Here is a 16464-nt window from a genome sequence, read left to right on the forward strand (position 1 = left end):
TGCGATGCCAGCACCGAATTCTTACACCGGCACGTGAGTTTCGCCCCAAAGAGTCGGCGGGCGACGGCGGCACGCATTGCAGAGACGACGCCCTTGCGTTTCGCTTGTCGCTGCGCGCCATCTTGGGTAAACAACAGCCTGCGAGCAGATTAACGGCGTCGAAGATAGCCGCGGTCTCCAGATAAGCGTGCACGGCAGCGCTGGGTCACGTGTCCGCGTCGAAGTCGGCAAGGTGACGGGCGATCGCCTTTGTTGCCCGCCAGCGGCTCCATGTGAAGTTTGACCCCCGAGTATCTCTTCTCCCCATTAGTGCGCCAAGGGGCACCGCTATGAACGCGGAGCCGAGTGGAGCGTCGGCCGGCCTGCTGGGCTGTGCCGCACCGCTGGGCAGCGTCATCGTACAGGGAGGCCCGCCAGCAATGGCCATCGACGCCTCCGGGCAAGGTGAGGCGCGTTAGGCCTACGCGGCCGCGGCGTTTGCGCCGTCGCGCCAAAGCATATGGAATGGGCGACAGCCGCCGCTGCTCCGCGCTCCATTTCGCAGCTGCGATTGCGACCGTGTGCTGGCGGAGGAGAGCGGCCCGCACTGCCAGGCGCGGCAGTGCGGCCCTCTGCTCGGTTTGCACCCCCGCTGTGTCTGGGTTGGCCCAGGAAGAACCGGGCACCACGCGTGGCATCTTCCGTGGTTGACTTCCGCCAGGCTCTGATCGCCTATCATTTCGCGGAATTGCTCTCGTGGTGGCACCACAACCGGATGCGTGCGTGCAGAGCGGGTTATGCGAGGTAACGCGCCACACGTGACGCGCTGCAGCGCAGCGCAGTGCGCTTGTGTTGCGGCAGTGATTCTGGACGTGTCTGTTGACAACTGTGCAGGGAACCGGTGCCCGACCGGACCGTAGCGATCGCAATGAAGGCACACTAATGGTCAAAAGGATGAGTAGCTCGCCGCCTTCCTTTCCGGCGCCTCTTTGAACTAGGCCGCATTTCTGAATGAATGAATGGTAGGATGTAATCACTGTTGTGCTATACTCACTACCGTTACCGCCGTTGGTATGCGATAAGCAGGTGTAAACATGATGAGAATGTGCACAGAACGGCTGGAGTGAAAGAAGGAGACGCAGTCAGTTAAAACACGAAAGCGAAGAAAAGGAAAGGTTGCAATAGCTCATACATTCCGTGAATGGAAACAATATAGGAGATGAGTGATAACGAGGCGTTTTATTGTTCGTCTGCAAGAGGCATTCTGCTGCTGCGCATGCGCAACGGAAACGAAAGCGAGTAAACGGAAATCAGTGCTCGACGCTCTGATTTTAGGCACCGCAGTGTGTAGCTTTCGTTTCCTCCCTCCTGTTTGTTTTGAGCGGCAACCGAAGGTTTCTGCACTTTATATGATTTTCACAGAAATTGAGAAATTGAGACATGCCGTGTATAGGCTCACGCGTGTTATGAATTCATTTGTGTGTGTGTGTGTGTGTGTGTGTGTGTGTGTGTGTGTGTGTGTGTGTGTGTGTGTGTGTGTGTGTGTGTGTGTGTGTGTGTGTGTGTGTGTGTGTGTGTGTGTGTGTGTGTGTGTGTGTGTGTGTGTGTGTGTGTACACACCATATTGCCGTGGACAAATAATAGAAAAGCATTCGGAACATAGGCTCTTAGGTTTGTAAGAGATAGAGTTTGCTGCAATGACGCCTTACCTATGTGGAGGTAGCTATTACAGAATGCTAATCTTCATGTGGCGGCGTGGGCGGGGTGAGGTGATTTCTGGTTGCGTATATGTCATTAGCACGTTTGGTTGAAGTCGTCAAGAAAATGAAGGCAGAAAACATAATTAAGGGCTGCAATTCTCATTTGTGGGTTCGCTGACGCTCATTTCGGCGTCCCTTATAGCCCGAGTAACTTTGGGACTTTAAACCTCATAAACCCAAACCATTTACATATTTAAAATTACTATATTTAAAATAATCGTGTGCAGAATGGCCAATTTCAGTTAAAATTTGGTGGGCTAGCCTTCTCTGCTGGTTGGCGACAGAACTAGTTGACTTAAAAACACGTGTACAACAGTAATGCTGTATTGCCCAGAGTACTAGCACTTCCTGGAATTCAGAGCCTCTCGAAGTTTTAGTTTCAACACTCTGACTAATATAGAACCTCTACAGGCAGCTCATAAAATTGGCGCGGTACTGGTAACAACAATGTAACATAGTATGACGCGGAGAACGTGCGCATTAAATGAGAAGTCATGTTTGTATCTTGTGTCGATAGATGACATACAATTGTCAGACCTGTCTAGTTTTGGTATCGAAGTTTTGGTATCGGTAGGAACTGTCATTTTCTCCGCTGAATACAAATAAAAAATCAAATCGTGTGCCTTTGATGAGTCCCACATACCTACTGAGTATGTAGTTTGTACTTTTACTAATCCTGGTAGGACAAAGATAACCTTATAAAGTTATGTTTGTAGAAGCATATATGCAATAATCGTACGTTATGTTAATGTTATAAGTTAGCAAATAGCACTTTGTTGTATTTTAAACATTAGCTTATCGTCCTCAGGAACATAGAGATAGTGCTGTGTTCAAAATGTTATTATAATGCTCAAGTAATAGATGTAAAACAACCTTAAAAGTATATTTCAAGCGCTGTTTTTCACTGCTATCTTAAATACAAATACCTTTATTTCAACATCTGGGATGTTAGGGGTACACCCAAAAAGCCTATGACTGGCTTGACAGAGGGGCGCACCTCCGTACATAAAAACCGGCAGCAACAAAACACGGACAGAACAATAAAAAAGACTACAGTGCATAGGTAAATATCATATTCAATAAAGATTAGTGAACATCCTCTTGCATTAATAGATAGGTGAAGTCGGCAAGATTAACACGCAACACTCAAATACACTGAAAAATGGAAAACTAAGGATAACAATCACAAAAGAAAACGGGATAAAGGAGGAAAAAACTTGCAGTAAGAAAAAAACCGTACCGTTAGGTCCTCAGGGCTCATTGCGCCGATTAAGAAGAACTGGAATTATATGTCGCAGCATTTGACGACCATAATTAGTACGAAAGGATGGCACATACCAGACGTCGTTGTTACGCGTTGGGTAGTAATTAGCTTTACTTCGCCGTTCCTACAGTGGTGATGCTGTTCAACTAACAGAATTTTGCAGTTAAATCTCACTGAATTGTGTCTGATATAGATTGCATACGTAGTGCCAAAATTTCGTCGGAAAACGTTACTTATTGCCCATTTACGACAACCACTTATGTGAGACCCTTCAATGCTGGCTATACAAACATAAGCCCATGATATTCGTTCGAAGGGGAGTGTATGAGCTGCATGTATTAGTTGGTTGTAGTGTAGTGCTCTAGTGTTGCTTTTGTTGGTCTTTGCTTTCTGCAAAGCATTCATTGAAGCTGTGTGTTGTGGCACAGCTGTTTAATCACAAATGTTTAATTAAGTTTAGGAAAAGATTACCCCAACGCTTTTCGTGACATTTAGAAAACACTAGAAAAAAAAAGATATTGACAGCAATTCATGGACGGTTGACTCAAACAAAAAAATAACATTGTTGTTACATTTCGATGCTATCTACGAAACGGCGCAGCATGGTCGAAACTAGAGCCAGCGTTGTGAGTTGACAGACCACGCTCGAAAAGCTACAAGTACTAGACATGTGCATATCGCATTTTTCAAAAATAGAACGTGAAAGGACAGTTTTGCTGTCGAGTAGAAACCTAATTGATTAGAAATCAAGCAAGAATAGAAGATTTTCTTTCTAGTGTTCAATGCGTCATCTGCTTAGAAGGATGGCAGGGTATCCGATAACTATTTCATTAACAATGTCGAGTAGCTTAAAGTACTCTGCGGCCGCGTGAAGCTTGGCCAGATGGGAGGCCAGGCACTCGTGATGTGAACGTTCTTCTCGTTATGTCCTCGTTATGTCCACGTACCAACGTACTCATCAAGCGCAGCATAAATATCGCGTAGATTCGACTGGGATTATTCATATTTCCCCAGGAGCAAGTGTTTATATTAGAAGCTTAACGCTATTGGAATACTTTAGTGGTAAAGGGAGACTGGCTGGCGTGCTGTCATCAGTGGCAAAGAAAGAAGAGTTCACCTGCAACATGGCTGGTCAGAGTGTCCATCAAAAAATGAACAGTGTGTGTTATGGTGTTGGCGTCATATGGAAGATCCCGTGAAAGTACTACTGTGAGATTAAACTTACTTACAACTGTTATTTGACGAATAAATAATCTGTAACTTCACCATAGCTAGAATTCATTCATTCATTCATTCATTCATTCATTCATTCATTCATTCATTCATTCATTCATTCATTCATTCATTCATTCATTCATTCATTCATTCATTTTATTTCTACTTTTGCCATACAAATTACAAAGTTGTTATCAAATTCAATCAGAAGCTATCGCGCAAACGAGCCAGCATTCTTCATCCCGAACGGTATAAATGTGGACGGACAGAACCATCACACTCACACACTAAAGCTAATTAAAGCATATGACAGAAGGAAAATTGAAAATGTGGAAGACTGAACACGAGGCGGCAGCGCACAGGTAATTTTATATGTGGGAAGACAGAAGGATTACAATACAAAAGAACTTCATGCACGCAAGTATGTAAACTTTGGATTCTGATGATGATGCTGAAAAAGCAACGTCTCAGAAGATGAAATAGGCGGGCGAGTAGGGCTTCTTATCCAACTGCTTGAAGGGAAAAGTAACTCGCACACCCATGTCGTGCAGCGGCAGGCTGTTTTTCTGGTGGTGAAACTTTATTCGGCAAGAGAATTCGAGGCCTCCAGGCCTCCTGGGTCTCCACACGACCCCATTCACGGTCTAAACTTTCACGGGGTGTTTGTCCAGGACGCATGCGGCCCGAATGCTTGTTTAAAATACTTTGGAGCTGTGCAATGCCCCATATCCAGCAACTATTCAAAGGCGATTCGAAAACCGCTGAAAAAACATTCGGCGCTTCCTTTCGTTCTGTGCAGTTCTTTTGTTCCCGTGTTCGTTGCTGGTTACGTTTGATCCACACCAACTAGCCCGCTCTTTTATCCTGTTGAAGTTTACCGAACTGAGTAGAGAAATATTCTATTCGCTAATCATGAACTTCAAGTATTCGCAGACGCCAAATTCGTAACCCCCCTATTAGCGATGGCAAAAAAAATAAAAATATAGGGTGACGCCGTATGACGCACATAGCAAACCGACCACCGCCTCTTCAAACAATCATATCCATGCCGTTCGTTTTTATAGAATCGCCAGTGGCCGACCTCCTTGTGGCGCCAGTTTTCCCGATATTCGTACCAAAATTGTGACGGAACCGTTTGTCGCACAACGTTCTGGCTGATGTCACACGATTTCTCTTTGTGTAAAGCTTGCATGTGCTATTCAAGTTAGAGGCTAGCTTGCAACAGGGATTCTAACCGGCGTCACATGCATCTTCAGTTGTATGCCTTCCCAGTCTCCCAGACTTCTGTATAAAAATTGTGGTGCAATCGTTCGTCGTACAGCATTCCGGGAGGTGTCATACATGTGTGTTTGTGTGCGCTTGCGTATGCATGTGTGTGTGTGTGTGTGTGTGTGTGTGTGTGTGTGTGCGCGCGTGTGTGTGTGCGTGCGAAACCAATACGCAAACACAAACTCATAGAAAAGAGCTTTAATGCATGTGCAAACATTACGCGCAAACAATGCACCAAGGGACAGTAATGCTTTTGCATTCCCATACGCAAGCAGTCTTAAGTGCTTCTGCCAAATTTATTTTCCCATTCGTTTACGTCGAAGTAACTTATGTTTGTCCACCCCTGCTAGGTGAACTATGACTGGTTTTAGGGATAAATTTCCGAACGATAAAGTCATGGAGAGTCAGTTCTGTTAGCGGATATTGTCATTTCCAAGATACGAGAGGCATTTCAAATTTAAATGAAGAATTCGGCTACCGCTCAACCCTTTTCCGCATATAAGAATTTGGCAGAACAGAGGAGCTGATATTGAAATCACTGTGAAAGTTACGCCATTTGCAATTCATGTCTTATGAAGATTACTGGGAGCTTATTACTTTCCCGCTCCGTGAATGCTTTAACCGACCGTCTCTAAAATGCAAGAGAAAAGCACCACCCCAAGTACTTCGCATCGCCTTGAACCAGAGTTCAACCCCTGCTCAAAGTAAGGCACGTCCATATGTGAACACCGTTTTTATTTCGTTCTGAACGAGCTATCCGCTGCAGTTACCCTATAATTCGGAGGATTCTGCTGAACTGGCGCCCTGAGTGGAATTTTCGAACGTCTCCAATGTTAGGATGCAGTTGTTGCGAAGCAGGGGGACAGCATATAGAAGACGTGTGATGAGATACTATGTCAAATGAAATATCCAAGGAAGCAAAAGGGAACATTGTGCGTGTCTCTTTTGGAATTACCGTTTTATCAGAGGATGAGCGCAATAGAATTATCTTCAGAGAAAAAGGTGACTGCATGAAATCGTTTGTTAGTTTGGGCTGCCGTCTGCTTAATAGGCCACTGAACGTAATCTGCCAAACACTATATGTATGCTTACCGAGGCTCCGGAGTGTGTACAGCCAGCCAAATCTTTAGCTGGCGTGCGTGACGGCCGCGTTTTGCTTTCTCCCGCACTTTATGACGGACCAAACTTGTGAAAATATCGAGTCTAAGCATAGGCTCACCAAGCCGGTGCTTTATATTCACTTTTCCGCAAGTTTGATCCGTCGTAAAAAACAGGAGGAAGCAAAAAGCGGCCGTCACGCATGCCAGCTAAAGATTTGGCCGGCTGTACCTCGTACAGCATGCAGTACTGTGTCGAAATCCAACCCACGTCATAGTCGCGTAAGGTTTGTTATTGTCTTTAACACTGTGCAGAGTACGAGGGATGTTGTCTAAACGTTCCACGTGTATTGTTTTCTTAGCGCATATATTAGAAAAAAATATCAAGTTCGCGCTACACAGGGCGAATAGAAGCAATACGAAATGGACAAAGCTGTTTTTTCATCCCGATCGTCCTGGGTTGCGCGAGCTTAATACCTAGAAATGCATAAGCCCGGCAACAAGTTTTAGAGGAGGGTGTTTGAAATAATTAAAGTATTTCCATTTTTATGTGTTTCTGTGCCTTGAGGTACCAATATATTTGCATTATCCGACATAGGGGATGGGAGCCTAGTCAAGCTGCATTCTAGCGGCTTTTTCTCCCATCTCCTCATGTATGTGTATTACATGAAAATAAATCAATTCAATCAATTCAATTCAATTTACTTGCGTCAACTGATCAGACTGAATTTTCAAAAAGTAATGTGCCAACATCAAAGAAAAAAATTCAAACCGGAAGTCTACGACACAGCATGGATAAAGGAAGGAGTGAAGGAAGTAAAAAAAAAGCTCGACATAAGATCAATTTAGCAAAACGGCTTGGCAAGCCGTTTCTTACATGCGCGGTAATGGTAGAGCAGCAACACAGCCGCTGTTAGATGATACGTTCTCATTCCGCTGGTCGTGTTTACTAGCTCCGTCCCCAATAGAGCAACGTTTCTAGTGACTCTAAGCGCCAGTCCTTCGGATCCAAACTTATTCCGGTTTTTAGTTGTCAGCACGCCTTTGCAGGTTGCGCAAGTAGAAGCTTCAAGACCTTCACTCACAAAAGTAGTTTCAAATGCTTTCCGTGTCTACGCTGCGCTGCCCCACACATAAACGCGACGGCGGCTGGGAGGTTGCCCTACTGTCAGCTGCGGCAGGGCCACCCTCCGCTATGGCGCACGCTCGTTCGGTGGCTCGTCGCTTCGTTTCATCCACAATTTCTCGAGATTGCAGCAGTTTGCTCTGGGATACTTGGTGCATTTCAACTTCTAAAAGATCAGAGAACGCGAAAGAACAGAGACACAGACATACAGTAGACGAAGCGCCCGTCCTGTCCACTGTGCGTCTTCGTCTGTGTCATTTCGAGCTACTTTTGGAACCAGAGAAGGCGTTCATATTATTCCGAGAAATATCGCGCTCTGGTCGGTAGCGCTTGACAAAATCGTATAATTCAGAAATTTGAATCAACCGTGATTGTGCAACTGCGTTGCTGAGGATAACAAAACATAATTGGGATAATCGTGTGGCAAACATCAAACCTATAGCCACAGAAAAAGACGAGAAAGCTGGCCCCGAATATCACCACGTCTTGTGAAGGCGTGTCACACACAACATCAGGTAAAATAATATTCGGGCATCTTCATCAGTAAACTGCGAAAAATATCCGGCAGTGCTATCTGGGTGGTCACTTGTATACAGGTCGGCTTTGGCGGTTCGGGACAGAGTAGTAGTGATCCTGAGGAAACAGCTTCAACAAGAAGCTCACTGTTGAAAGGTGGTTTCCTGATGTCTCATTTTCTTCCGGCCTCTTTTCCCCCCTCTCATCAAACGCTTGCCAGGCGAAATCCGTCTCTCAGTGCGAGCTATGTGGGCGTAGCGAGTGATGTGGGCGTAGGTGAGGTTGGGGCAGCGTTGGAATGCGCGAAGTCCCTTTATTTTTGTGAGACTAGCGAGAGGCTTTGATCCAGCCACTGAGATGATAGTAAGTCGCCGATAGCCACGACCACACTTGTTTCCTTGCAGTTATTTCTTTGTGCTACATGTCGCTGCGCTGTGGACTGGTTGTGATACTGTCAGTGGGTGCGCTGATTGACTTACGGCGTAGTTTTATTCATCTTTGCGGAGTTTTTACTGCTATTTTGCTATTCTTCGCTTTTCGATTCTGCTGCGATGCCCTCTATCTACGCAGCCTGCGTCCAACGTTGATGGCCTCGTCGCTGTATGCGACAGAGCCCCCTATCCTATCCTATCCTATCCTATCCGGTGCCTATCCCCGCCACATACGCACTCCTTGCACCATCCCCCTCCTGCGACTGCTGTCCCTAATTTTCCTCTTCTCTGCGAGCGCCTGCCGCCTCGACGGAAATCAATTTCTTGTTGTTCTTCCTGCGCTGCTGGCGCTCTGCCCCAACACCTGTGCCTCTGTGGGGTGTTTGCGGATGCGTGAGGGTTAGGACGGTCGACGCGAATGTGAGAGAGCCTCACTTTAATAGCTAGCGCTGTAGAAAGACGTCCTCAAAAGCTCCGAAGTGTGATGAAATCTGCTTCCTTTCCCCTCCGCCATCCCCCACACCACGCCCCCAGAACTTAAAAAGAGCGCGTGAAGTGCGTAGAAATTTCGGCTCAAAAGCAACGCCCGCTTGCGACGTCTCGCGATGCCTGCGGCGCCGAACAGTTTGCGGCACTGTACCGTGGCATGCGCTTTCTATTGCTTCGTCGCTCTCAAAAACGACGACCACGTAGTTGGCGATGACTACACTACTACTTTACTGCAACTCATGTCATGTCTTTATACTACAACTCATGTCCGAGCCACGTCTGCGTATTCGCCTTGACTTGATCCACTTGATGCTGGTCCAAATCTCGGATTATGAGTATGCCATGCATATTTGCAGCCAGACTGGGTCACAGAGTGCCTCGTAGTTCTGGATACCAGCAGAGCATGTTTTATGACAACCAATTGTGGCAGCCTGTACGCAATCGCAAAAGCTTAGCCATAAATTCGCGATGAAGCTTCTAGACTAGAGTCGCAGGGTATTATAGTTTTGGGGAGCATGTTGTTGTCAAGAGAAAAGATGAACGCCTGGCATCTAATAAACCTCACAGCGCAGTCACACGGGATAAAGTCGGTGCGAAGAAACGCTGTGATGTTATTGGAGCTCCACGTTGAGAGCCTGTGTCGAGTCTCCCGTTCTGGCCGCGTTCGCGCCGTCACGTCAGCGGAGGCTTTTGTGAAGTGATCCGGAAGACCTCCCTCTCCACGTAACCTCGGCGCTCCGAATGCAGCGCCTTCTCTCTGAGAGCCGGCTCAGACTCGCGCGAAAGGAAGAGCGCTTCGAATGCTGAGCGCGGGCACCGAGGGGCTGTTGGGAGGCATGTCTGCACGGCCGCCTTTCCTTGCGCTATCGAATTTCCCGTCCGCAGGTGCCGGAGCACGTGAGCGCAGCGCCGGCGAGGCATCCAGGCTCGGGCCGCGTGCGGGCTTGACGAACGCGAGTGCGCTCTGGTTCACGCGAGAGGTCAGTTCTCTCTGCGAGTGGTTCCCACAGTGCAGCGAAAGGCGGTCGACGACCCGACGCACTGTATACATTGTGCAGCTCCGAAATAGAAAAAAAAAAGAATGCTTGTAAGGCTTACGTGTTTTGTCGGGACCCCTTCGCTTGCTTCTGTATCTCGTTCCGTTCGCAGTACGTGCCGGCGCCCAGTTCATTGAACCACGGTTACTTCAGTGGGATGCTTGGGATAATATGCGACATGCGTTTGTAGAGATAGTCAGTGTTGGTTCAACAAATCTCACCTGTTAATTTTTAGCGCTTTATCCAATTCAAGGCTTGTAGCAGAGAAAAAAGCTTCCTACAGTTGATGCTCGCAGCCATTTCGCTTTACTACCCGCTGCGGCGGCTCAGTGGTTGCGGCGTTCGGAAGATGATCCCAAGGTCGTGGGGCCGAATCCCGATCGAGGCGGCAGCCACAGTTCGGTGGTGGCTAAATGCAAAATACGTCCGTGTGTTGTACGAGGCTGAAATTAATCCGGAGTTTTCCAGCACAGCGTTCCCTTTTAGGAAGTTAAAATACCATACCATACCATACCATACCATACCATACCATACCATACCATACCATACCATACCATACCATACCATACCATACCATACCATACCATACCATACCATGCCATACCATACCATACCATACCATACCATACCATACCATACCATACCATACCATACCGTACCGTACCATACCATACCGTGTCATGCCATGCCATACCATACCATTTCGCTTTTCTGTCCTGTTCAAAGTGTTCTGTTTATTACAAAATAAAAAAAAAATGAATGCCTCCTTAGCTTTCTTTTCTTGAACAATTTGGTGTTATTTGCCATTATCTTGACCATCATCTTCTATTTGAATACTTCAAAGTAGGCGGTGTGAATTCAAGCTCTCTGTCACGAGGGATAAAGTCCTCGAGTTTATGTCGTCTTCCAGGAAGATTCATTGATGAAACGCGTTGCGCAAGTGCACATTGCAACATGCAGAGCCTCATGTGCGTGCGCGAAGATACATTAACGGTTACAGCCGGTTGCCATGGCCGAATATATCCGCATCGTCCGAGTAGCGGTTTCAGACTACTTGCACGACGCTACAGAAATGCCAGCTCGTATTCTATCACCAACGTCGCGGGCCCGGCCGTCCTCATGCGTCTATTCATTGATAACCTGTGACAATTGACCTGCGGCAATCAGTTCCGGGAGCCCACCCTGCAATCGTTTGGCGACAGGGTTCGTTTTGTGCACTCAGGCTGTTCTTCAATTCCCGCTTGTGCCGTGAAGCTCCAAGACTGGAAAGAGCTAGAGCGCATGGAGTATCTCTGACCTGTCATGGTTGAAGGTCAACAAGTAGTATGACTTATTCTACGTGGCCATTAAAGTGACTGCTGTCTAGTTACGTTTTTTTAGGAAAGGAAAGCCAGCCATTAAAATCGAAGATAAAAAGCGCGAGGCTGTGAGAGTTTAGTCTGAGGAGGGAGTCGTGAGATACACTTTCCCGTTTTACTCGCGGCTGTAGACTGAAATGAAAAAAGATAAGAAATGATCTATAAAGGAATAAACGCAGAGCAGTTGAAAGATCCTGTGGGATTCTTATAAGGATATGAATTCGGTTCCCATCAGAGTGTGGAATCGGAACCGAACCCGTATGTTTGCCCAGAAGCGCAACAGGACCGAGCCCATATTTTTTTCGCCATCTTGGAACTCAACCCGGACCGGAAAAACTCGAAGGAACCGTTACAAACCGGTTAGGGACTCTGTTAGGCCCAGTTTTTCTTGCCACTCGTCATATTTTCCCTTTTTTATTATGCAAAATGAGCTGTGCTACCGCGTAAGATGTCTACGATAGACAGTGCGAAAATGGCACCCAATCCATGCGACACCAAAACTGAGAGAAAACCGGTGTCTGGAATATGGTGTCTGCTCATGGTTCTATTGGATCAAACGTCTTTAGCATCAATTCGTGGTAAATTAATTCGAATATCGCCCGGAAACCACGGCGAACTCATTTTATCTACCCTAGCGCAGCCGTACGGCTACAAAGGAATAGTTCTGTACGGCTATTCCTTTGGCTATGCTTGGGTGGATAAAAGAGTAATTGCTCCCTTATTAGAAATTTATCCCACCTTAGGGGATTCCCCTAAATACTGGAGCAACACAGTTCCCACTTCGAATAGCTAATCAATTCACTGTAGCCCTACATTGTAAAAGTTTTGCGTAATTCTATGACAGAGTCGTCCATAATTAGGTTACGATAGTTGCTCTGAAGAGGAAAATGTACCTTTCGTCCGTATCGGTCAGTATTTTCAACTTCAGCAGTCTAGCAACTTTGATTTCAGCAGTATATCTGGACAAGACAGCGGGTTTACGCAAGAAGGTCCACACTTAACTCATCGCTTGAGAATATATTACTCTTCTTTGCTTGTGGAGATATTAAAGGATGTTTTGTGGACAGTGATCGCGTTTTAAAGGCGAGGACTTAATTCGGACATGCTCTAGAATTACCGTAGGCAGTGAGATTGCAGTTGTGCCACTTTCTACGTGACAGATACGCACCAAATTGCTGTCTGGCTGACCAATGACTGAGAAGACATTCCGACAGTCCCGTTGAGGCAGTGGTCTCGGGTTGCAACCCTGTACTAAGAATTTTTTTTTTCAGGTACGAAGCTTCCGTGGACGCTGTACAGCTTTCCTTCGTAGCCGTATGGCTGCGCTTGAGTGGACGCTAATAAGTAATTACTCCCTTATTACAAATCAACTCCAGCCACGGGTATTCCTTTAAACATTGAAGCGTGCCGGTTTTTGGGCGAGCGAAAGGTGATTGTCTGTAGTTGCCGATACAGGACAGTTTCTAGTCTCAGTAGGATGCGGTGGGGTAATGGGTGCATGCGGTGGCCCTCACGGCGCCCGCGCTGTGTACTCTGCATAGGAGAAATGCTCGTCTGCCCTAAAGCCTCAGGGAAAATCTTGTACTCGTGGGACGGGGTTGTCAGAAATGCTGAAGCTGGAGAGTTCTGCTGATGCAAATCCACCAGATTTTTTACTTTTGTTTCTCATGATATGGATTCTTGTGAACACGTAGTCAATATTCCGTTAATTCTAGGCTCATTTGATTTTGCGCCTCTTGCCACAAATTCCTATAGTTTTTCTTGCGGAAAGTAAATTAAAGAGGGTAAAGTGAAAACATCTCTTATAAAACAAATTTTGCATTTTTGTTTTCTATACTAACGTTTCAGTTAAAGGAAAAGTAAACAAAGAAAAGCAAGCTTGAATGAAAAACCCATCTACGTTGAATTTCTTTTTTTTTCTTGATCCCGAAACCAGAGGAAGACGACAACACGACAAAGGGCTCCCTGAGAGGGAGCCCCCTCTGTGCAACAACAATGAAGTTTTTACCAATAACACCACCGTTTGAACCGGTTCAAACCAGTTCGCGTCGGTTCGAACCGGAACGAAATGTCACTCTGGAGCCAAACCCAGAACTGAACCCAAAAGGCGTGAACCCGAACCCGAACCGAACCTCAAAAAATTCCTGTTCGACACCCTGGTTCCCATCCTGTTCTTCCGGGACCGTTCATAAATAGAAGCAAGGATGGCCATTTCCAGCGGCGTTTTTTTTATTGTGCTTTATTTGGCAGATTTTATGAATCGCAGCGCTGAATCAAGCAGGACTGCCAACTTTTGCAGGATTTAGGCACGTGCCTTCGGATGTACGCACGCCTAGTGAGTAGCTGCTGGGCTCACGCATGCACTCGCGCGCAGGCATAAATTTGCTTACCTGACTCGTCTTCTCTTCCATCCGTCAAATAAGTTTTTTTTTTCCTTCACCTGCGAAAAATCCGATACTCTTCTACGCGTTCTGGGAAGCTTGTGAGATGGCTTGTAGATTGGCACTCGAGTCGCTACTGTTTCCCTGCGCAGTTTTTCGCCTTTGCACATCTGACGTCGTCAGCTGCCGTGGTTGTATCTTTATGGGGCTCACAAAAGAAATTGCCGCTGGGGCGCATTTTGCTTTACTTGCGTTCCAACGAACGCCGAAAAGCGAGTATACGGGCCAACGCAAAGCGCGCAACGAAAGCGCGCGGCCCGTCCGCCGGCCATAAATCAGTTCTGCGCAGACGTGCTAATGTGCCGTACGTGCTGTAGGCGACTCCACAGAGTACCACACTCGTCGCGCATCTCTGGAGGGCCCGCGCAGCGCATCTCGGGCTCAGGCCTCGCAAGTGCTGACGGAGCGACGGAGTACCCCCTCCTCTTCCCCGCCATCCTATTTCGTGTACGCCGCCTGTCCTGCTTTGGCGGCAGCGCTCCTATCAGTGACGCGCTCCCTCAATTTTACCGTCTAGGCATGCATGCCATCAAACTTGGAGTAGCGGCACCTCTCCGGGTGTAATAGATAGCGACGCAGCATGCGCATATACCTGTCCTAGGGTGGGCGTATTTCGGGCGATTCGACGCGGTTATTTGTAGATGCCTTAGCTGCAGCTTGTACGGAATAGCGTTTCACCGCACGTCTATTGACCGCCGAGCCAGAAGAAAGACACACTGACGCGATTTGAAGTCGATCACATTGCAGTTAACTTACTCGGATTAAAGCGCTCTAACGCAGTTTATTATTGCGAGAAGGTGGCGAGCTTAGCCAGCCGTTTCTTTTGACACTCCCGAAACATTTTTATTGAATAGCAAGCGACCATCACATGAACAATTTTTTTTTTGTCATGTTCGGCCGAGACGGCAGCGACAGCCTTGAAATCGCGTTAGATTGTACGTTAATGCTGTCAGTACCGTAATGATATTATGTATAGAAGCTTATAGCCCTCTCCTGAGTCGGTTCCAAGCTGGGAGTGTAGTATTATTCGGGAACTCTGGATGTTACGTCTTTTAAGTAAATTATGCTAGCCTAAACAGCTTATGCTAGCCTACTCGGTGAAGTTCTAATGTGCAGCGTAAACAATATAAAATGGAAACGAAATCAACCACGCAAAATCTTTAAATGGCTGAGCGCTGGGAATACAATCGCGGCCAATTTGTCTAATCTTCACTAACACGATATATTAAGCGGTTAACATTGTACACCAAATTGCTGTCCGCAAATTTTGCCTGGTGGTATGGCGATTCGACGCTTTCATTACTTCCATCTAATTATTCGGGGGAGAATAACTCTTATCGCTTGCCCTTGTCGATGACTGTTACAATGCCATCTCTGCAGATCACTTCCATCATTGGTGTGTGACCACACCCAATGGGCACACAATCTCTGTGCAACATCCTTGCATCGCAAGCAGACGTAAACGACGCCAGGAGAATGATTTCTTTTCAGATCAAATTGGATGCATGCTCAGATAAAACAATACGTGCTTCAAAATGCCAAATTGCATCCATGAGTGGCAACAGGGCTAAGACAAAGGAGTGGGGAAGTGAGCTGTTTTTTTTTTCTAAAAAGAAAATAACATAATGGTCTGCCTCGACGTCGGAAGCAGGGTCTAGCGCTCGGCCATGGGCTAGTCAAAAGTCGAACCTGCGTACAAACAGCTTCTTGTCTCTGGAAGCCGATTCACTTTTTAGTGTAGTGTACTGGGTTCAAACAAAGCTTTGAAAGTACAGTGCGTACTGAGCAAGCTGGAATGAATGCACAGGCAGTACGTTTGTTGAACGCTGAGACGAACCTGAAACGTCTGAGACGAACCTGAAACGTCTGGGTACAAGCAAGGACACGAGCCATTGCATAAAACCATGCGCACTTTAGTGTAATGAGGAATTCTGTTGGAATAATTTTTTTACGAAGCGATTTTTAGAGCTTTGCCTTCCGTGCCGTTCGCTCACCGGCGACGTCATTTGGTCGGCTGTCGTCATCGGTTTCATTGTCTTCCTGGCTCCCCCTAAATCCGGTATACTGTGTTTTTTTGCACTCAAAGGTCGTCCACTTCGATTTCTCCGTACTCCCCGACCGTATCGACGTGCTCGTGCTTCATGACGGTGCTGTCGGCGTTCGCGCATATCGGCTCTTGACCTCCGTCTTTGTCTTTCACGTCTGGCGGGCCCAGATGGCCCTCCTCGTATTCCTCCCCAGTTATGGGTGTGATGCACCTATTTGTAGCACACTCCCCATGCGTCGTTGGCTGATTGCTGTCATCTCCTGAGCAACCATTAGCTTCGATATGCACCATGCACTCTGCACGCACCATTACTTCCTATTCGTATTTATGGCAGGTATGAGCTCTGAGGAAGTTTTACTGTCAGGTTTTGACGAAGACGAAAATTCGTATACAGAAGAGCACATTTTTAAAATGTTTTTTAACTTCGTAGGGAAA

General features: G+C 46.8%; 1 protein-coding gene across 3 annotated transcripts in view; it reads left to right on the forward strand.

Annotated features, from left to right (window-relative positions):
- Positions 1 to 217: 217 nt before the first annotated feature.
- The window catches only part of Hnf4 (Hepatocyte nuclear factor 4), a 107223-nt gene continuing 90976 nt past the window's right edge, over positions 218 to 16464 (forward strand). For all 3 annotated transcript variants that reach the window (XM_089580062.1, XM_089580063.1, XM_089580065.1), the window contains exon 1: positions 218 to 444. In XM_089580062.1, coding sequence (XP_089436188.1) covers positions 330 to 444 — 115 coding nt within the window. In that variant the 5' untranslated portion in view covers positions 218 to 329. The remainder of the gene's footprint in view (positions 445 to 16464) is intronic.

The sequence above is a fragment of the Amblyomma mixtum genome, chromosome 3, assembly GCF_055824585.1.
Source record: "Amblyomma mixtum isolate Tamu chromosome 3, ASM5582458v1, whole genome shotgun sequence".
Lineage (NCBI taxonomy): Eukaryota > Metazoa > Arthropoda > Arachnida > Ixodida > Ixodidae > Amblyomma > Amblyomma mixtum.